A 22,499-nucleotide genomic window follows, 5' to 3' on the forward strand; every position below is an offset into this window, starting at 1 on the left:
CTGTGGATGGTCGTCCACTTGGAGATCAGCATCACAAGACACCAATAACAGTAGCCAAAGTCTGCTTTTGACAAGTAACAAGCTCTTCTACCCATCCATCCATCCGTCTCAATGGTCATCATCAATAAGGGCTTGGGCTTCCTAAAACCAACAACTCCTTGAGAACATCCTAACTTCCAATCGCCCGACTCCTCTGCTCGAAGCATTCTCATCAGTTAGCAGCCAAATGTTTTGTCATTAATTACATAACCAAAAACTGAAAACAATGAGGAAAACTTTGAATAACCTCACATGCCCATACAGTGATTTTTCTTCTTACCTCCTCCTCCACGTGAGGTGAGTATCCTAAAGCTAGACAAAACAAGGATGACATCCAAGTGTTCAAAGAATAAGATCAAGCTACAACAGAGAAAGACAAAAGGTTTTGCTGTCCCACATGTTGGATGACTCCAGATTTGCCCTCTATGCAAATATTTGCATATTAAGTGAATAAGAATTCGAGTAATGTACAAGCCTCTGCTGACGCTGAGCACCAATACGGCTTCCAGGCTTCGGTACCAGAGGTTGTGGATGCAAGTCCAAGTGTCAGTCAGCGCCCGGGAAACAATGACGAGGTTCCCTTCAATCAACAAATCAACTATACAAAATCTAGTAATCCCAGGCTGTAAAGATTAGCAACTACGCGCTCAAAATAATGGAGGCTGCCAACTTGGAATGACGTTGTGCTTTCTTAAGAATCCAATGAAAGAATGGATGATGCACCAATTTCAATATCAGGTGAATCATTTCAAATGTTTAGCCAAAATTTCCTGAACCGATACTATCGAGCCGAGGAAGACTTTGAAACTTCTGTTTTGTTTAAGCGGCACATGCAGTCAGGGCACGGGAATGTGTATAATGAGTCACTTGGTCTTTTCATCTCCATTCCCTTCGCATCACTGTGAGCTCGCATATTTAGTAATTGCCGCTTCAAGGACTTCCATCTGTTCAACAAGTAGGTAGAAGGTATTACATCATATAAGGTGCAAAAGTTTATGGAGGGAATGTTACGAATGATAAACAGATGTGCAAGGAACGAAACTACTAAGTCAAAAGATAATGAGGATTAAAAACAGTCATCATGGTTGCCTTTCTAAGTCATTATTGGAAGTCGAAGATGAATAAAAGCACCGTATGAATATTTTAAACAATTGAGTGCTACTTGAAACTTCTCTCAAAAAAATGCCTGGCAAAGAACCTTTCTTTTTATAATCCCAAATACTATCATTAGGTAGAAAACTTTCACAAGCAAAACGAATCCCAAATGTGGGTGTGGCTACGGGCTACAGGATATTAGACTGCCGGATCTCAATGGAAAGGCATGAAACACCTGGTTTCCAGACTCTAGGTAGAAACTGGCTACAGGCTACAAAATTTATGCTGCCATTTAACTTTTAAATGGAAAAAAACACCTGATTGTCAGAATCTACGATACAAACTTGCTCTTGATACCCCTACACCATCTGGACACAAGAAAGGGTGTTGCAATGCACATGCATTTGTTGTATTGTCTCTTTGTGTGTCCATCAAGTTTCTACACAGTCATATCATAACTACCTGAGTTGAAAATGACAAATACTAAGAGCAGACTTGATAAAATCTAATGAAACAATGTTAGGAAGATGAACAGACATACCCTATATTTGGATTGTCAAACAATAATGCTAGCTTCCTCTTGTCAGGTTTGATAGTCTTAGAGTGCCCACCATACAAGTATCTCCTGTGGCCAATCAGAAAATGAGGGAAGTTTCCACCTTGAGTAGTCACAAATACTTCACTGTGAAGGCACACGCTGTAGTCTATTGCAGCCATCCTGGAGGAATAGTTCTGCAAGCATTGTCAATTTAAAGCAAACTATGGTGAAAAGAATAGATAAAACTACATACGATCTTAGAGAACAAGGAACAGAATCTAAACACCTTGAATGGAGCAAGTTCCTCTGTTGATGCTAATGTTTCTTTAGTTTGTAGAAGGGGGAACATTTCAAGAAGCGGAACCATAGTCTTCTCGGCTTTGTAAATTTTTCCAGAAGCCAAATAAATTGCAGTATTGTTACCGAAGCCCATGCCGCGGAGCATCAAACCAACCTGATGACATATATGAAGTGATAATTGGAAGATAGTCAAGCATATTATAATGCTTAGGATGACCAAATAAAACTACATCTTTGAGCATCTTTGCTAATTCATGGAGAAAAGAAAATAACAAATTGAAGTTTGTGAAAGCAGTAAGTGATTTTAGCCGCTTAATGTTCATGAAGCAGACTAAAAACCAATCCATCTAATATTACTTTTAAAACTAGAATTACTTTAGGCTCACATATCCATGTCAACCTGAAGACTGAAGCTTTGCCCATGGCACAAGGCATGATAGCCAGCTGTCTATGCATAATGTTTAGCATGTCATGGAATGCCATTCCAACTCCATTATATTTGCTTGTATCTCCAACCTACTACCGTAATAGAATCCTGCAGGAACCTACCTTGTTTATGCAAATAATTATCTAGAAGTAAAATCATAAACTTCACTTGTTAGAATATTTGTGCAGAAGATAAGGTTGACTAGTTAAATCCTCATTGATATATGTTTCAAGTTCTGCATGATAGACTATATAAAGTCTTGTTCTTCAACTACCAAACTAATGGATGAGTAGAATTTTGACTAGAAAGACGAGGAATTTAATCAATTGCTTCTACAGATGGTAATTATTCAGAAAATGATGTCTTCCATTGAAGTTTGTCAAAAAAACAGAAAAGATCTTAAGTGGCAAGAGTAAAAGGTGTGCTGAAAAGACTTCATCATGCAATGAACACTCTTGCAGTCAATTCCAATGATCTAACCATGAGAGGCCATATAATGAAAAGATCTCGCCATATTATCAAATCAATAATGCAGCAAGAACCGGAGAATAGTTGTTGTCCATTTCAGGCTATGTCCCTGACAGTAGTATATTTTGACCAATATGACATCTCAAAAGAATGACATGAAATAAGTTAACAAATAGCAACTAGGTATATCCCAATATTAGTATAGAAATATTTGAAAGTTCTCCCATAAAGAAATTGGATCTCAAATACATGTGCCTTATGCGGTTCAACAATTCAGGTCATACACACCTGATCTGTAGCCAAGGGAGCTCTAGAGGCAATGACAAGAATCATAGTTACATAGCCAGAATGAGAGGAAATATAGAGAGGAAACCAACAAGATGAAAATCTACGATGAAATAAGTAAGCCATTACTGTTTCATGTTTGTATGAGCCATGTGATGTATCAATTTGATCACCTACAATAATCATCATAAAACTAGTCTTGTGCGTATAAATTCTTTAATTTTAGTGAGTTTTTTCGTATTTCCTTCCTAAGTTAGGTTCATGCCATTCAGTGAACCTTAATGGCAGTAATGTTTTTATAGGATACTAAACGACCATCAACCAGATCATTCAAATGTCAAAAGTAACCAGCCCTTGACTTAATTAGAAAGAAAGCTATACCTCTAAAGGTGTTAACGGACATTTTCCATTTATCCTAATTGTCCCAGGTCGAATGACACGACCACGTTTAGTGAATTTTCCTCTCCAACCTCTCTCTCTTGCAGCATTCATCTCCTGTTTCTCTTCTTCACCACCATCAAATACACAACAAGAGAAGGCAACCATATCCTGGAAAAGATGTAAAATACACCAATCATATCAACCGAATGACATAAGATTCAGCAAAAACAAAGCTATTTTGAATTCATGTTTACCTCTTCAAAACGAAGATGCACTGCAATATATTTCCCATCATTATCTTTACTGTGCTCTTTCATTCGAGAAACCAAGTTTTCAGCCAAAGTTGCTATAGGATTTGAAAACTGTAATGCTTCAAAATTTGCCAAGCATCTTAGGCGCTGTACCGTGGAAGGGGCATCAAATGACAACCGATTTGCAAAAGGAGATATCCTGATAAACCTGATCCATATTAAAGACAAATTTGTTAAGCGATAACAGAATTATCATGGTTGTATGTCATAACAGCAGAACTACATGTATCTTTATGCATTATAAGAATTCAAATTATAAAAGTATTAGCTTTCATGCAGGCAATACATATTGCAACTTATGTCATCAATACTGCCATCTATGCAATCATCAGGGTTCTTTTAGATATTAGATATTTATTAAGTAAACTAGTAAATAGAAACCAAGGTTTTACATACAGATCTGACCATCTGACCAGTGTGTACAACCACTATGTACCAATGCAACCAACGATCAATACTGAAATATATGGCTAAATACTGATCAACATTTATGTTTTTCAGTGATATCGGGAAGTACAAGTTGGTGTAACTTTCAAATATAACAATACCCATAGATCCAAATATCGATTAATACACATTGCACTGATCAGCTTTTTATCTTCTTCAGGTGATCCCGAGTGGTATGGACTGGTATACCAGAAATGTAGCAGTCCAATACTAAACCAAATTTAGTCCTTGTGTTTGATTTCAGTCTAGAATCAAGATGTTTCAGGTTTGACCTCGAAGTGAACTACTTGTTGATCTCATAAAATCCTCCAAACTTCAAAAGGAATACGATTAAGACCTATACTCTTACCATTTTCATCCTCTTTATGGTTTTTTCTAATGCCTCATTTACCCTAATGTTTGGACAAATTTATGGTTTTAAATTTGATTATTATTTTATACTCCAAAATTGTGATGTCTAAAAATGTTTTCTATATAACTTGTAAACAATATTAAACAAATACAAATGTAAACATTAGATAGCATAACTTCAAATATCATACTTATAAAAAATAAAACGACCAACTTGCTACTATCACATAACTTTCCTAAAACTGAAAATGCAGCAATACATTATACAACTGAGTTATAAAAAATATATGAACAAATCAAATATGATAAAGAACACTAACATAGAAAATATAAAATAAAGGGGGAAAACCACAATAGAATGCAAATGTCTAGGTAATCCTTCGAACTGTAAATTACGAGAAAATGATAAAAATAATAAAGTACTAACTTTTCCTCTACCAACTTAGGAAGAACAGCATCCTTATAGTACTGAATAGAGGACCAAGCTTTTATCTTGAAGTTAAACACATTGCTCAAGTTGTGACCAAATCGCTCCATTATATATTCAGGAACCTGATGAACTACCTGCACCTCACTTTTCAAAGTATTGACGAAGTGATCCTCATCGTAGATGTCATTGAATTTGCTGAACCATTGTCAAATATGTCAGACAAAACATCTTAAATCTTTTGACAAATGAATGAGGCACAGACAAGCAGTTTCAATGATAGCCTGATTATTCATGTAACTAATACATGAATATACAAAACTTCTAGATCAAGCAATATTTAAAAGGACAAGAAACATGATTAGAATACAAAACAAAGGCAAGAAAGTACGTCATAATAGAACAGTTAAAAGAACTACATAGGTTTAGGCAAATATATGTGAGGATGCTGGAATATTTATAACAGGACTCTGTTTCTGGAACAAAATGTTAGAGGTTTAGAATGAAACAATGCACCAATCCTCAAATCTGACCCTGTTCCTCTTCCCTATGCAAATCACTTAGCATAAAAAATTGCACTTGAATGTTGACAACAACCAAAATCATCTGGATCATGTTTTTGCAATCTTGTAGTACAGTAGCCCATTAATACCTTTCTGGCTGTGTAAGTGCCATGCCATGCTAGCTGGCACAAGCCAAAAATTGGTTTGGTCATGTGTCAATAGCATGGCACATGTCGAATCCCTGTCTATCAACATGACAGTCCATAATCTGGATAAGCAAATTTTTTTTTTTTTTCATAATCAGTGATTTAAAAAGCGCTAAGCGCTAAAAGGCACTAAGGTCCAAAAACGCCCGAGGCGCTCACCCGAGCGAAGCGAGATGCTAAAATATAAAAATATATAATATAATTAAAAAATATAATTATTTAAATAAAAATATTATTAAATTAAGAAAATTGGGTACAAAATCACAATGTCATATTAATAAAAAGTCTCAAAAATCAAAACAATAAAATTTTACATCAAATCTATTGAGTTGCTCTGTACACTTGCCATTTATTCTGAAACCTAACAATAATTTTAAATAAATAAAAATTAATAGTATTAAAATCAAAATAACATATTATTAATCTAATAAATAAAATACTAATATTAGTATACAGTTAGCAGTATACTGTTAATATAATGTTAATTATATAGTGAGAAGAGTGTGAGAAGACCGAGGCTGCTGAGGCAACGACAGCGGTAGCAAGCGACAGCTGTAGCTGGAGCGAGAGCGGCAAGCGACAGCTGTAGCTGGAGCGAGAGCGGCAAGCGACAGCAGCAGCGGCGAGTGGTGGCGACAGCGGGAGCGGCAATAGCAGCGGCGAGCGAGATTGTGGCAGCAGCGAGTAGCGACAGTAGCGGCGAGCAACGATAGTGGCGGCGGCAACAGAGAGTAGCGACAACGGAGAAGAAATCTTGACGACAAAATCGCAAGTGTTAGGGTTAGGGAAGTCGGGGAAATCGCGAGAGGGAGCCTGATATCGATGATTTAGTTGGTTCGATTGAACCAACTAAAGCATCGGAGACCAACCAGACCTAAAAATCTAGTTCGATTGCCTGGTTTAACCTAGGCGCTCGCCCGAAGTGCCCAACGCCTGGGCTCGGGCGAGCGCCCAGGCGACGCCTCTTTGAAGCGCACCGCCTGGAAATGAAGCGAGGTGCTCGGGCCTCACCTCACCTCGCCTCGCCCGAGCGCCGATTGTAATCACTGTTCACAATTTGGAATCAACCTTATAATTAGTTACCAATAAAGAACTAAGACGAGCCATTAACACAGTTGTACAATGCTGCTTAAGGTGCCCTTGCATCTTTCCTAAAACTATACTAAACTGAAAAAGCTTGCCACCAATATATCTGCAATGAAGAATGAAAAATGTTGACCAAATGCCTAGAATCTAGAATCTGTCCATAATTATGGATCCTTGGGCAATTTATGAAGTTGATATTTGTTCAATGTTCTAGTAGCCAATATAACTTGCAGCTTGATTGCGACAGGAATCATAGCCAAAACATTCTGCACCAACAAACTAAACTGAGGACCTATTGTCAAGAATGCCAAGAGAAAAAAATGAGATTGACTGAACCCTCCACAAAACCACTTCGTATGGGAAAATTTTGTAAGGACACATGTTAACATGTTAATAAAGATGGTTGAATTCTCAGCCCAAAGTCAAGCCCCTTCACTAGATTTTGGTCTTAAATACCACATGAAGATCGTTTTATGACTGGTTTCTATTTACTTAATTCAGTAGTTCTGAGCCATTTGTTTGATACCAAATTGTTAATGTCTACATCATTTATATACAAAAATACAATGGACCTTTTGGGTTTTCCTCCTAGACTCTAGATATAGACATATTAACGCCTTACATCATTTATTTACAAAATACAAGATCTTTTAGTTTTTCCTCCTCGATCACAAATACATAGTGTCACTTTGAAATAAAAACATGTATGGGATTGACATTTCTCAAAGAAGACGATGTTATCAAAACCAGCAGGACAATAGGCATGTCCAAAAAGCTAAAGTGAAAGAAAGATGTAGCCATATCAGGACAAGATAAACACTAGGTAGCAGTATTTAACTACCAGAAAGAGAATCCCAAATAGAAGCATCACAAGTATGCATGAATAACAGAAACTTATTATTTGTAACTTAGTTAACAAATCCAACAACGAATTAAATTTGGTAGCACACAGCGACAAACATCCATTATCAAACCAAGCAGTAAACCATTCAATAAATGCCAATCATACTTGTGATTCATTGTCATCCACCTACCTGTGTGTCAATATTGTTATATCTTTTTCGATCTAAGGTTAGATTGAAGGTCGCATCTGATAACTTATAACTAGTATAAAATTATCAGATCTCATATGAACATGGGTTCACTCAATGGTGGTAAAAGATGTACGGAGCCAACCTCAAATAGTTGGGTTCTTGTGTCTTGGTCAGAAAAAAAAAAAGCCAAGATTCAGGGTAAAGATGTATACAGTGGATCAATTTGTGGCAAAAATGCAACCTTTACATCCAGGATAGCCAAGTTGTTAAAACAAAATAGGATGGAGGGTGTTTATGAAAGAATGAAAACTCTTTTCTCAGAATAATGAATGGTCATAAATGTAATGACAAACGAAAACTATGAGACAAAGATATTGGTGATAACCTAGGATCTCTCCAAATGCTGTGATAGTGGAAATAAGGAATAACAAGTGTTGCATTCAGATATCCTGCTACCGCAACCGCATTGCATATCTGCAAAAGATTATAAAAAGGTATAAATAGGAGCCAAAAACTGCAAAATGACATAACCAGGAACGGAAGATAAGAAAAATAGAGTATTCATCATGGAGAAGAAGGGACCAACAGAAGTCCTCTGTTGATTCAAGCCACCATTTGCCTCAACATATATGTAGCCATTTGAATCAGGCAAAGCTGCATAAAATAAACAAAAGATGTCTTCAGTAAAGTAACCAATTATACATAAATCAGGAAAAATGTTGTTAAAGATTGTAAAAATCAACCAAGATCTTGAGGAAAGAAAAAACTGATTGCTATACAAGTCAAGACTTCCGATAATCAATCAGATGAATACCATGAAGGAAGAGATTAATTGAAGGTGACATATAAATTAAGCTGAAAGTTTATTCATAGCATTTATAAAGTTAACTCATAATGTTCACAATCTCTACGTATGGGTTTTAAGTTTAGTTTCTTTTCCAGTTCTAAATCAAATAATTAATTTTTGAAGCAATAGTAAGATTTTATTTAAGTGCTTATTGAGTGACACATGTACAAGTTCATTGGGGACACACTTGTAAAGAATTGTATGCCCCTAATTAACACTTCTTAACATAGTTAACATAGCATGATAATGCTAAGCTGGGATTACAAGTATATTTTTCTGTTCTTAAATAAGTCATAAGTTTGTGGTTACAATCAGTTCAATTACTTTTATGGCTCATACAATAGGGCATTCCACAGTATAATCCTCTTTCTAGTGCATGTGTTCCAGAAAGAATACCTCAAGACGTCCAAGAAAATGATATACTTCCAAGTGGTTTTGTAGTTTCACCTTTTCTTTACCAATAGATCTTAAAAGAATATCATGATTATCTCTCAAATTAGATCTTGGCATTAAAGGATAAAGGAACTCCATTAAGTATTTTAATATTAATCTAAAAGTTAAGATCAAAGGATCATTTTAAAAAACAATTCTTAGTAATTACTACATAATATTTCAAGATAAAGTACTGAATCAGGAGCATCAATGAGTTATAAAATTTGTTATGCTATTCTTTGAAAGCACAAGTGAATTTTCTTTAACGAGTTAGATATTATTCTCCAGGAAAAAAAGAGCAATAGAAAGATTCAATGAGTAACTGTACCATCATTAGATGTGTGTATACAGGGTCGCCACCCGCCACCTTTGAAAGAGTGCTTCCACACAGTTGCTAACTACAAAAATATACAATATTTTTTAGTCACTAGCTGAAATTTTTTACCAAGAGTTACGTCATCAACAATGGGATATAGTTTCAATAAAAATCATAATCCATACTAGTATTAATAAATGAAAATGAAAAAATTAAATTGTCAGAATTGACATTATTTGGTGGGAGAGACATGAGAATAATTATCAACTTTGTATTAACAGGTGCAGCTAAATCCAACACAAGTACATCTGACTTCCAATTGCTTCCGATGCCTAAAAAGTATTTTGAAGTGCATCCGGGATATAACATTATCCTTATTCTCCTAGCGCATCACTTTCAATTGGTTCCAATTTAGAAATATACGTTTTGGAACATGCCCTTCATTTGCAAATGTCTTGGATTATTTTCATGTAGACCATTGGATGCCTAAACACATGTTGTTTTTCATTTTGCTGGCATCATGTGTTTTTCTGACAGAGTTAGCATTATTTATAATCTTTAGCTCAATTACTTCTCTCCAGTATATTAGTAACTAAAAAAAATTGACACCATTCAACAATTTTGGCATCGAACTATGATGAGCTAAAATGGTAGACAGGAGCCCAACCTTCAGTTAAAAGGACAGAGAACGAAAGTCATGTTTAGTTTTGAAGATATGCAATGAGATAAACTAAACTTTTTCAATTCTGGTATGTGAACATGCATACAAAAGAAAGAAACTATCAACACTATTTTATTTCAGATGCAGAGAAGTCTAACTAGAGTTCTTTTGTTCTTGCATCTTACCTATTGTGTGTGTGTCCCTGTTGTGGTGAGATGACAGGTGTGGAGAAAGGAGATCACGGAATCCTAGATCAGCCTATGTTGTATACATCATCAACATTAACTGCTATTTCATGCCTACTGTCGTGATAACATCATCTTCAAGTGAAAACTTCTAGCTCCTAGTTTTACAGCTGCATAAGGACACCATATGATTCTTTTACTGGTGATCCCTAGTCGACTTTAATAGCCATAAGTACCACAACACATGGATCCTACCATAAGCATAATGAATGGCAGAACAAAAATCTAATAGAGCTGAACCTGGCACAGTAGAGATAGATAAAGAAGAGAGAGAGAGAGAGAGAGAGAGAGAGAGAGAGAAATCAATGCTTGATGAATTAGGTTTTATCAGGAAACATCTAGAGTAGCTGCATTGTCATTTTACAATCTGGACAAGAGTTCCAACTCAATTATGGGCATTGAAGATGCGATGAAGCAATTGTACCGGCGAGGTTATGATCGTTCCATATCAGTTCATGCTTAGGCATCTCTTAGGTTCGCAGGAAAGATGCAAAATCTGACAACACCACGAATCTAAATGATCCGAAATAGAAACCGCAGCGTTATTACTCCCGAGAAGAGACAAACCCAAAGAAAATACAAGAAGAAAAAGGGGCGCGGATCCAAAACAATTCAGAGTAGGAGAATCAGAAGAGCGTTAACTAGGCTTCAATGACTGACCCCGTCGGAGGAGTTATCGGCATCCATGACGGGGCGGAGGCGCTCGTAAAGCTTGGGGCTCCGGTAGACAGAGCCGGGGGCGGAGCGGGAGATGATGCGGGGCACGCTGTCGATGGGCACGGTGCCCATGTAGAAGAGCATTGCGGCGACGTACAATAGCGGCGCAAAGAGGAAGATGGCCTGACGCCGGAGGAGGAAGGAGAGGAGCATCCACGCCATCCGCTGCGCAATGGTGCGCGGCGCCCCCTGCGCCGCCCTACCCCCGCCTCCGCCCTTCCCCGCCCTCCGGTGGATCCTCGGCGACCTCCGCGGTGACGCCGGCGGAGACGGCGTCCCCCCTCCGCCGCCGCCCCCGCCCCCGCCGCTCCCCAGGCGGTTGTAGGCGTGATACTGCATAGCATCGACGGACGAGGGTCGCTCCGCTCCGATTCGCTCGCCCTCTCTCGATCGATGGTTCGACTCGGGGGGATGGATTTGTGGGGCGGGGGAGCCTCGTGGCTCCCGCGGTTGTTGTATTCTTTTCTTGGGAGCAGAGAAAGCGAGGAGAGGGTGGTGAGACGGGGACGGGGCGAGAGGGCGGCGGTGACTGCACCCGTGAAGGCGGTGTTGGGACCCCACGCAGGTGTCGAGGCGACACACGTGACTTCATTGGTGGAGAGGCGGTCAACGCACCCCTCCATATATTGAGAAACCCTCATGTATTGGGTTACTTTCATATCAACCTTTTCAGGTTAACTATAAAAATATATTAAAATTATTATAGATAAATCATTATTCTTTTTATGCTTATTATGTAAACTTTTTTTTTTTGCATAAAAAAACTAGTTACTACAATCTTACAAGAATTTTGTACTCTTCGATTTAATTTTTAATACAATATTTTTTCCCCCTCTAAAAAATAAATAAATAAATTATTTGATATTAATTACAATGCTAAATATGAAAATGACTAATTCTTTTCATTTTATATTATTTTCAGGATTCTGTCTATTTGGATATATATATATATATATATATATATAACTATCAAGTCTTTCCCTTCTTCGGGCCATCTTGAAAGCTGTCTCATATGAAAACATTAAATAATTAAGAATATATTCCTAGTGACGTGAATGTTATCATCAAGAAGCCGAGAACGAAATGTCATCATCACATTTTGTACCCAATAAAGGAGTCTTTGGCCTCGTGAAGTACACATGTTCGTGACATCTTCTTATTTAGTACCTATTTTTTAGATTAAACCATCAGCTCGTCACCCGACAACATTCAAAACATGTCGTAGCAATCACAAGCTTCCTTTTTTTTTATTTTAACAAGAAGACAATCCCCAACTTCATTCTTACCATTATGATATAAAAAAATTAATTATAAATTTTAAAAAAAATTAATTATAAGTTATATTCTCATTCTCTAAGATATAAAAAAATATTTTAAATCAAATGCAAAAGATTCTTTTTGAACTACTCGAACTCATATTTGGGGTTTTCGGATTAGTAACTTGAGTATACGAGGGATTGAATCGGGAAATCTTTCTTGACCTCGGTCTTCAAGTAAGTGATACCTTAGAAGCATAACATTTTCATATCATAAACACTTTGAACAATCCTGTGCACACGAGTCCGGACCACGTCGGGCTTACCAAGACATCAATAGTATTTTCTCCTAATATTTTGGCACTAGAAGGAGAGTCTAATATCGTAAAAATATTTGCCTACCAACCCTATCAGCAAACACTCTAGCGAAGAGACCCTGTCCTCGACCCACAATACTTTCACTCAAGGGGGGCAACAGGCACCATTTCCACGTGTGGATGCATTCATCTCGATTGGCTCAAACGTCAACACGATATGGGCACTTGTTCAATGATCCAAGTCTCTCAACGTCGGAGACAACCTCGAGCTACCTGCTCATTCTTGCTGAGTGTTCTTAAACTTCACTTAGCAAGTGCAGATGCTAATGGGCATGATGCAAACTATTATTTCACGTGTGCCTTAGTTAGCCCAATAGGCAACACCACCATCTCAATTGCAATCATTAGCTCAATCATCATGAGCATTGATAACCAATAAGAGATCCCCACAAGATAAAAAGGGATAGTGAAATGATACCATGCCCCTGCTCATGAATAAGATATTCTTGTTCGATCGACGATCCTTCCCAATATCAAAAGCCAAGGATATCGATTGTGATAGCCTGCTTAACTACCATAAACCCCAAGCTAACGCCAACTAGAACTCCGGAGGTGACGGCAACGGAAAGTCTATCACCCTCGGCTAGCTCTTCAAGCACGTCGATGATGCTCACAATGGCGATGTTGCTGAGAACAATGGTTACGCCTCCTTGGAGCACCACGTTCTCGAGCTCAATGACTTTGCCCTCGGAGGTGATGCCAACAACCACTTAGCCTTCCGCCTCCATCCCTTTTGTCCTCATCTTCACCAATCTCTCATATAATATGAACAAGCATCGAAAACTATCACTCTTATGCAAGAACGTTTTCACCATCGACCCTGCCATTGCCTCGAGTTGCTAGAGGTGATATCCAGGATCGAGATACTATTGAATTCCATCTTTGGAGAGGCAAGGGAAGGGAAGACCTTCATAGTGCTAGGGGTGAATCTCCGGCAAGTCCACCCTGATCGATGATCTCATGAACCACATCATAAGGGAGAGCCTGCAAGATCCCATCGCCCCTCAACAATGAGAAGCTCGAGGGGTGACACCTCGAGGTGATCTCCACTTACATTATGCAGGACGACCTCCTGCACCCTATGCTCACCGTGGAAGAGACATTGATATTCTCCGTGGAGTTTCGGCTATCGCTGTCAGGAAAACCCTACCCCATGTGAAAAAAAATCTATCATGATAGAGGGAGGACCCAAAACCCGCTATGATTGAGGGAGCTTTAAAGCCCACCTCAGTAAGAGGACCCGAAATCTGCCATGACGGAAGGACTCGAAATCTACTATGATAGAGGGAGGACTTGAAGCCCACTATGATGAGAGGAACCAAAATTCATCACGGTAGAGGGAGGATTTGAAGCCCACCACAGCGAGAGAACCCAAAATCCGTCATAGTGGAGGGAGGATCCGAAATCCACCACGGCAAAGGGAGGACTCGAAGCTCGCTATAATGAGAGGACCAAAAATCTGCTATGATAAAGGGAGGACCCAAAATTTGCTATAGCAGAGGGAGGACTTGAAGTCCACCATGGTAGGAGGACTCGAAATCTACCACATCAGAGAGAGGACTTGAAGCCTATCATGGTGGGAGGAACCAAAACTTGCCACGGCGAGAGGACCCAAAATCCGCTTCGATGGACAAAAGATTTGAAAACCATCATAACAGGAGGACCTGAAATTCACCATGGTGGAAGAACATGCAATCTGCCATGATGGAGGGAGGACATGAAGCCCGCCACGACGGAGGGAGGACATAAAGCCTACCATAGCAGGAGGACTCGGAATTCGTCACAACAGAGGGAGGACTTAAAGCCCGCCACTTTGAGGGGACCTAAAATCCATCACGACAAAGGGAGGATATGAAATCTACTATGGCAGAAGGAGGACCCAAAATCTATCACAACGAAGGGAGGACTTGAAGCCCGCCATCGCAAGAGGACTCGAAATCCACCATAACAAAAGGAGGACCTGAAATCAGCCACGATGGAGAGAGGACTTGAAGCCTGCCACGACCGGAGGACCCAAAATCTACCATGACTTGAAGCCTACCACAACGGAAGTACCTGAAATTTATCACGACGAAGGGAGGACCCAAATGCGCCCGAGACGCGTGAGTCGAGATTACTCGACTTACATGAAGGTAAATCCGCTATGGCGGAGGCATAAAGCCAAATGTGCCTAAGACACATGAGTTGGGAAAACCCAACCTATGTAAAGGTAAATCCGCTGTGGCGGAGATGCAAGACCAAATGTGCCCGAGACATATGTCGTGTGAAGGTAAATCCACTACGGGGGAGGCACAAGGCCAAATGTGCTTGAGACGCGAGTTAGGAAAACCCAACTCGTGTGAATAGAAATCCGCTACAACGGAAGTGTAAGGCCAAATGTGCCCGAGATGCATAAGTTGGAAAAACTGACCTACGTGAAGAAGAATCCACTATGGTGGAGGTGCAAAGCCAAATGCGCCTAAGACGTGTGAGTCAGGAAAACCCAAATCGCATGAAGGTAAATCCATTACGACGAAGGCACAAGGTCAAATGTGTTAGGATCGAGAGCACTAAGAGGGGGGGGGGGGGGGGGGGGGTGAATTAGTGCAGCGGAAATCTTTCAGCGATTAAAAACGAAAGCTACGTTCGTTCGATAAAAACTATTTTGATGCAAAAGCCGATTCTAAGATTACTTATGATTAAGTGCAGTTTACGTCTAAACATAGTTTGCGTCTAAGCGCAGTTTACGCAGTTTGCGTCTAAATGCAGTTTGCGTCTAAATGCAGATTGCGTCTAAGCGTAGTTTGCATCTAAGCGCAGTTTGCGTCTAAGCTCAGATTGCGTCTAAGCGCAGTTAGCGTCTAAGCGCAGAAGCGCAGATTGCGTCTAAGCGCAGTTTGCAGTTATAAATGGAATCAAAACGTAAACGTAAACTGCAAAGAAACTCGTTCGTAAAAGCGCAGAAGACAGTTTACAGTTATAAATAGAATCAAAACGTAAATGTAAACTGCAATGTAAAGATCGTACGAAAACACCGATTTACGTCTGAATGCAGATTCGGAAAGATCAGAACTTAGAAACTTGTTCGTAAAAGCGCAGAGAGCAGTAGCTATGTAGGAGGTTTGCAGTAATGATAAAGTGCTCAAAATAAAAGCAAACCAGAGATTTAGAGTGGTTCGGTCAGTCTTGACCTACTCCACTTTTGGCTTCCTCTACCGACGAGGTCACCGACGTCAACTAGGGGCCTTCCTTCAATAGGCGAAGGCCAACTGCCCTTTTACAGTTTCACTCATTTTGACGGGCTCAGGAGACAACCCTTACAGAAGTTTTCTCTCCTCTCTTTACAACTCAAACTTGAAGAATAGAAAGAGGAGAACTATCAGTTTTGAGCTCTAAGGAACACAAAAAGACAGCAAGATTTCGAGTGTGTGTGCTGTGCTTTCAGTGCTGAATGGGTGGGGTATTTATAGGCCCCAACCCAGTTCAAATTTGGAGCTCAAAACGATCAAATCCCGGAATTCCGGGATCAGGCGATTGCACCTCCTGACTGGGGCGGTTGCACCGCCTGGCAGAGCTCGAAGACTGAGCCTCTGGGCGGTGCTACCTCTGTCAGGGGTGGTTGCACCTCTCTGCCAGAGCTCGAAGACTGAGCTCAGGTGGTTGCACCGCCTGACTGGAGAGGTTGCACCGCCTGGCAGAGCTCGAAACTTGAGCTCTGGCGATGCTACCTCTTGACAGAGGAGGTTGCACCGCCCAGCCTCGCTCGGAGACTGAGCCCTGGGCGGTTGCACCTCTTTGCTGGGGCAGATGCACCGCCCAGTCTCGCTGGGAGACATAGCTTGGGCGGCGCTACCTCCCTGCCTGGGCGGTTGCACCTCCCACAGCAACCTGGGTCCGAATGGGTTGAACCATTCGACCCAATTTGAGTTCTTCAGGGGCCCAATTGCCCTAGGATTAAGCTAATGGGATCACCTCTCATTTCTAACTTAATCAAAGTGCTAACTACGATTATTTCCTAAGACATATTCTGCAGCTTGCTTCGGTGCGTCACTTGCTTCTTCCGACGAGTTTCCGACGAACTTCCGTCGATCATCCGATGAACCCTCGGTGATGCTCCTGCGGACTTCCGGCAAACTCCTGGACTGCGACGATCCACTTGGCAAGTTCCGACGAGCTCCTTTGGCAAGCTTTTGGACTTCTCGGATTTGTTCCCGCAGAACCTTCGACGACTGTCCGAACTTCCGTCGAGCTCTCGAACTCCCAACGTGATCATTGTCATGACTCCGGCGCAACTCCTGCTGCATGTCTTACTTTCATCGTAGTTAATCCTGCACACTCAAAATAAAAACTTCGATCGAGACAATTAATCCTAAACAATTAACCAAGTTGTCCGGCATGTCATTGGTCCCTCGACGCTTCGTCCGATTCTTCGGCGCATCGTCCTTTCCTGCAGCCTATTGCCCAATCGGCCAGTTGACTCTGCAACTCCGATATCCTTGGCACAATACCCGCTCTTCTTGGCCCGATGCCCGAGTCCACGGCCCGAAGCCTTCTGTCGATACGTCGACCGATCCACCGGCCCGACGTCCAATCTTCTGACATGTTCCTCCGGCACAACATGATTTTCCTGCTTTAATTGTCTCATCCTGATCGAGGCATCCTGCGTCACTCAAAACGCAGATTAAATCATAAACATATATCAAGTAGTTTCATCATCAAAATACGAGATTCAACAATCTCCCCCTTTTTGATGATGACAACCACTTGATGACGGAGTTAAACTTAACTCCCGGAGTTTAAACAAACTCCCCCTATCAATATGCCATATTGATAGAAACTCTTAGATTCAAAAATCTAAGCAACATGTCATCATAATCTTATGCATAACATGTGATATCATCAACATACTTCTCCCCTTTTGTCATCAACAAAAAGGAGAAATACCACAATCAAGTGTTTGTGATATAAGTTTAACTCATTGCATGAAAAACATAATATCTTTTGTTATCATCATGCAAGTTTGAAGCCAGAAAATTTAGCAATTGTTACATCATGCTTAGAACATTCAAGCTATCAAGTTTTAGATATGCAAGTTTTACGGCATACAAGATAGCACATGCAAGCTAGCAATGTTACAACATTTTAGAACTTGCAAGCTAGCAGTTTAGAGATATTCAAGAAGGCAACTCTTGCTTCTTGAAATATGCAAGTTGTAAGCTAGCAAATTTTTGCTTCCTTTGCAGTGTTAGCTTTTGATATCGTAACGCAACTATTTCAAGTGTTTATCAATTGTAGCATTTCATCATATTGCATGATATCGACATGTAAAGCTGTGAAGTAAGATTTTGATATCATTTCATGATGTACACATTTCGAATATTTTAGCAAGTGTAGCATTGCATCACATGGTAAGATATCAGCTCGTACGATGCAAATTTTTGTTTGATATCTTGATACAGGGCATATAGCAATGATAGCAATCATATATTACTTGGTGATGCAAGTATGGCCTAATCATAGCAATGATAGCAATCATATATTTCTTGGTGATGCAAGTATGGCTTAATCATAGCATCAGTGATAGCAACCATATCGACATCAGTGATAGCAAACATATCAACATCAGTAATAGCAACCATATCATCATTAGTGATAGCAAACATATCAATTCATATATTTCTCCCCTTTTGTCATCAACAACAAGGAGAACGATATAAGCAAATTTTAAATATAAGTGCGATGCCATAAGTTGGTTCATGTCATTTTCCAACAGTGAGTGATAGGATACCAGTAATGCAAACATCTCGAGGAAAACATGACATGGAGATAGCTTTTATTGCTTCTTCCTTTTTATTTGTTATCTTTTTACATGAAGGAGGAAAGCCATATGTGAAGTTCAAATCGATAAGATATTAAAGCACACTTCATTTTTGCAAGGATTAAGATATGTAAGTGAGTCAAATCCTTGTATGTAAAAATATCTTCCTTTTATAAGAGGGAATCATCAAATATGTTTCTCGAAAAATATTTTTCACATGATAAGTGCATTTGCTAGATGATTTCATATGTCAAAAATCAATGATGTGAATTAAACTTGATATGACATATGCTTGTTAAGTTCGGAAGAGGATAATGTATCAAGAAAATCCAATTGTTAGGATCAAGAAAATCCAAAAATGAAATTTGACACTTTCATACATTCGGACAGGGTTTTACTAGAGATATTCAATTACAATCATGAAGGTAAAACATGCTTACTATCATGAAATTTTTTGTATTCAAGCACATAATTTCCAACATGTAATCATGGCAAGTAATTGTGTAAAATCATTATGGCAATCAAGTGATTTGATCATTTAATCAAAAAAGTCCGAAAAATAATTTTAACACGTTTAATCATTCGGACATATTTTTGCCATAGTTTTTCAAATATAATCATGAAGATAAGGCATGCTCATCATCATGGTAGTATAATAGCAAGTTTACCATATACAAGCTAGCAAAAAATTTCTACATTTTAAGGCCCGTTAGCTAGCAATTTTGAGATGTTCAAGATAACAAGCTCTTTCTTCTCTTTTATAATTTTTGCCTTTTTCTTGAATTGTGCTAGTAATCTATCTCCCCCTTTGTCATTGTCAAAAAGAAGGGAAAAACCCTTTACATCAATTTCTAAATCATGACAAAGGAAGTATCAATCTCATTTGTGCATCATTATATTTTCAAATTAAAACTTGCACATTTTCAAAACATATAAACTCATTATTATATGCATGATTCCAAACTCATCATTCACATTATTTCAATTATTGTTTCACTCATCACTATAGCTTATCATGCATAATATGTAAAACCATCTAACATGATATAAACATTTATTTAATTAATTTTTTAAGCATTCATGATACATCATACATTATCATAATAAAAAGCATATGCATCATTCCAAATCATAAATATTTCAAATCATCATTGTATTAATTTGTCACATTGCATCCTACCATGGATGATCGAAACTTCTCATTTGCATACATCAAAATAAATTTATGAATATCTCATGCATTCATATAATCACTTGAGGAATATTGAAAAGAAATAATTGGGTGATGAGATAAATATTTCATGAATACAAAGAATTGCATAAAAATCATATCATTAATACAAGGAATACAAGTCACAATAATTCAAGAGAAAAATTATCATTCATTTTCAATTCATTCAATTTGATAAATCAAGATCATGATTTTGATAAAACTCATTTCAAATTTAAATCATCAAAATAATTTTTATGGCTCACAAAACATAAACAGATTCATGATTTCATTGATAATATATTTTCCCCCTTTTTAAGTGTTTCATTTTAAGTGGTCGATTTCATGTTAGCATGCCTTTTCATTTATGAAAACATGCATCAATTTTTTTTTTAAAGCCATTGTTATTATCATGAAAATCGATAATCCATAAATATCAAGAATCATCATACATAATTTCAAAAATATATACTCATTAATCATAACTTCAAATTAAACATGATTTCATATACTCAAAATCGAGAAATAACAATGGAAATCAACATGATACACATTATTACTTCTCAACCACATATAGCATGATTTCATATGGTATTTTTAATCAAAATCATTTTGTTTATCATAAACATGCAATTTTCATGATTATTTTCAAAATTACTAGAATGATAAGCATGATTCCTAATTGTTTGTATTTTCATTATAAAATTATTAAACATGCAATTTTCAAGAAAATTAAATAAAAAAGAAAAATACTTTATGAAAAGCATCATGTAATTTCAAAGTAAATTAAAGGCATTTTGATTACCTCAGCGTCGAAAGGCGTAAAAGCGTAGTTTGCCACCTCGCCTTTGTTGATTTTCTCCTCGTCTTTGGAGGAGCTCGATTTATCCCAATTTTTGTTCTTCTTCTTGCGTTCAAAGCAAGTAGTTCCGTTCTTTTTACTTTTTAATTTTTGTTTCATTTGTAGTTTAAGTTCACCATCACTTGAGCTTATGCTCGAGTGGTCTTCAAATGTTCTATGTCCCAAATCCTTCCTGTTCTTTGGAAGGTGGTTCTCAAGTTCTTCACGTGCATTGCACGTCATTTCATATGTGATCAATGAACCAATTAGTTCTTCAAGTGGAAATTGGTTCAAGTTTTTCGATTCTTGAATAGTAGTTACTTTTGAATCCCAAGTTTTAGAAAGTGAGCGCAAAACTTTGTTAACGAGTTCAAAATCCGAAAAGCTTTTACCAAGTGATTTTAAACCATTGACGACATCCGTAAAACGGGTGTACATGTCAACAACGATTTCACTTGGTTTCATATGAAAAAGCTCGAAATCATGCAGTAAAATATTAACTTTCGAGTCTTTGACTCTACTAGTTCCCTCGTGCGTGATTTCAAGAGTGCGCCAAATAGCAAAAGCCGTGTCGCACAAAGAAACCCGATTGAACTCATTTTTGTCCAAAGCGCAAAATAAGGCATTCATAGCCTTTGCATTTAAAGAAAAATACTTCTTCTCTAAATCCAACCATTCGTTCATCGGTTTAGAGGGAAGTTGAAAACCGTTTTCAACGATATTCCATAAATCCAGATTTAGAGAAATCAAGAAAACTCTCATTCGAGTTTTCCAATAAGTGTAGTCCAATCCGTTAAAGAACGGTGGACGAAAGACCGAAAAGCCCTCTTGAAGAGCCATTTCTCTCGGGTGTAAATCCGAAATGAGAAATACCCCGCTCTGATACCAATTGTTAGGATCGAGAGCACTAAGAGGGGGGGGGGGGTGAATTAGTGCAGCGGAAATCTTTCAGCGATTAAAAACGAAAGCTGCGTTCGTTCGATAAAAACTATTTTGATGCAAAAGCCGATTCTAAGATTACTTATGATTAAGTGCAGTTTACGTCTAAACACAGTTTGCGTCTAAGCGCAGTTTACGCAGTTTGCGTCTAAATGCAGTTTGCGTCTAAATGCAGATTGCGTCTAAACGTAGTTTGCATCTAAGCGCAGTTTGCATCTAAGCTCAGATTGCGTCTAAGCGCAGTTAGCGTCTAAGCGCAGATTGCGTCTAAGCGCAGTTTGCAGTTATAAATGGAATCAAAACGTAAACGTAAACTGCAAAGAAACTCGTTCGTAAAAGCGCAGAAGACAGTTTGCAGTTATAAATAGAATCAAAACGTAAATGTAAACTGCAATGTAAAGATCGTACGAAAACACCGATTTACGTCTGAATGCAGATTCGGAAAGATCAGAACTTAGAAACTTGTTCGTAAAAGCGTAGAGAGCAGTAGCTATGTAGGAGGTTTGCAGTAATGATAAAGTGCTCAAAATAAAAGCAAACCAGAGATTTAGAGTGGTTCGGTCAGTCTTGACCTACTCCACTTTTGGCTTCCTCCACCGACGAGGTCACCGACGTCAACTAGGGGCCTTCCTTCAATAGGCGAAGGCCAACTGCCCTTTTACCGTTTCACTCCTTTTGACGGGCTCAGGAGACAACCCTTACAGAAGTTTTCTCTCCTCTCTTTACAACTCAAACTTGAAGAATAGAAAGAGGAGAACTATCAGTTTTGAGCTCTAAGGAACACAGAAAGACATCAAGATTTCGAGTGTGTGTGCTGTGCTTTCAGTGCTGAATGGGTGGGGTATTTATAGGCCCCAACCCAGTTCAAATTTGGAGCTCAAAACGATCAAATCCCGGAATTCCGGGATCAGGCGGTTGCACCTCCTGATCGGGGCGGTTGCACCGCCTAGCAGAGCTCGAAGA

General features: G+C 38.8%; 1 protein-coding gene across 3 annotated transcripts; it reads right to left on the reverse strand.

Annotated features, from left to right (window-relative positions):
- Window positions 1-257: 257 nt before the first annotated feature.
- Window positions 258-21,366, reverse strand: LOC135595209 (protein ESMERALDA 1-like). 3 transcript variants are annotated; one of them, XM_065085831.1, is made up of 10 exons: window positions 20,562-21,358; window positions 9,506-9,575; window positions 8,485-8,552; window positions 8,284-8,372; window positions 5,070-5,267; window positions 3,788-3,992; window positions 3,534-3,701; window positions 1,959-2,126; window positions 1,676-1,866; window positions 258-983 (listed from the first exon to the last, which is right to left on the reverse strand). In XM_065085831.1, the coding sequence occupies exons 1-10, from the start codon at window positions 21,279-21,281 to the stop codon at window positions 821-823; spliced, it is 2,040 nt and encodes a 679-aa protein (XP_064941903.1). In that variant the 5' UTR covers window positions 21,282-21,358; the 3' UTR covers window positions 258-820. The 3 variants fall into 3 exon arrangements, with proteins under 3 accessions (XP_064941903.1, XP_064941905.1, XP_064941904.1); XM_065085833.1 differs by lacking the exon at window positions 20,562-21,358 and adding an exon at window positions 11,060-11,708; XM_065085832.1 differs by lacking the exon at window positions 258-983 and adding an exon at window positions 1,002-1,596 and having other exon boundaries at window positions 20,562-21,366.
- Between the last annotated feature and the right edge of the window lie 1,133 nt (window positions 21,367-22,499).

This window comes from Musa acuminata, chromosome BXJ1-10 (assembly GCF_036884655.1).
Source record: "Musa acuminata AAA Group cultivar baxijiao chromosome BXJ1-10, Cavendish_Baxijiao_AAA, whole genome shotgun sequence".
In the NCBI taxonomy this organism is placed as follows: domain Eukaryota; kingdom Viridiplantae; phylum Streptophyta; class Magnoliopsida; order Zingiberales; family Musaceae; genus Musa; species Musa acuminata.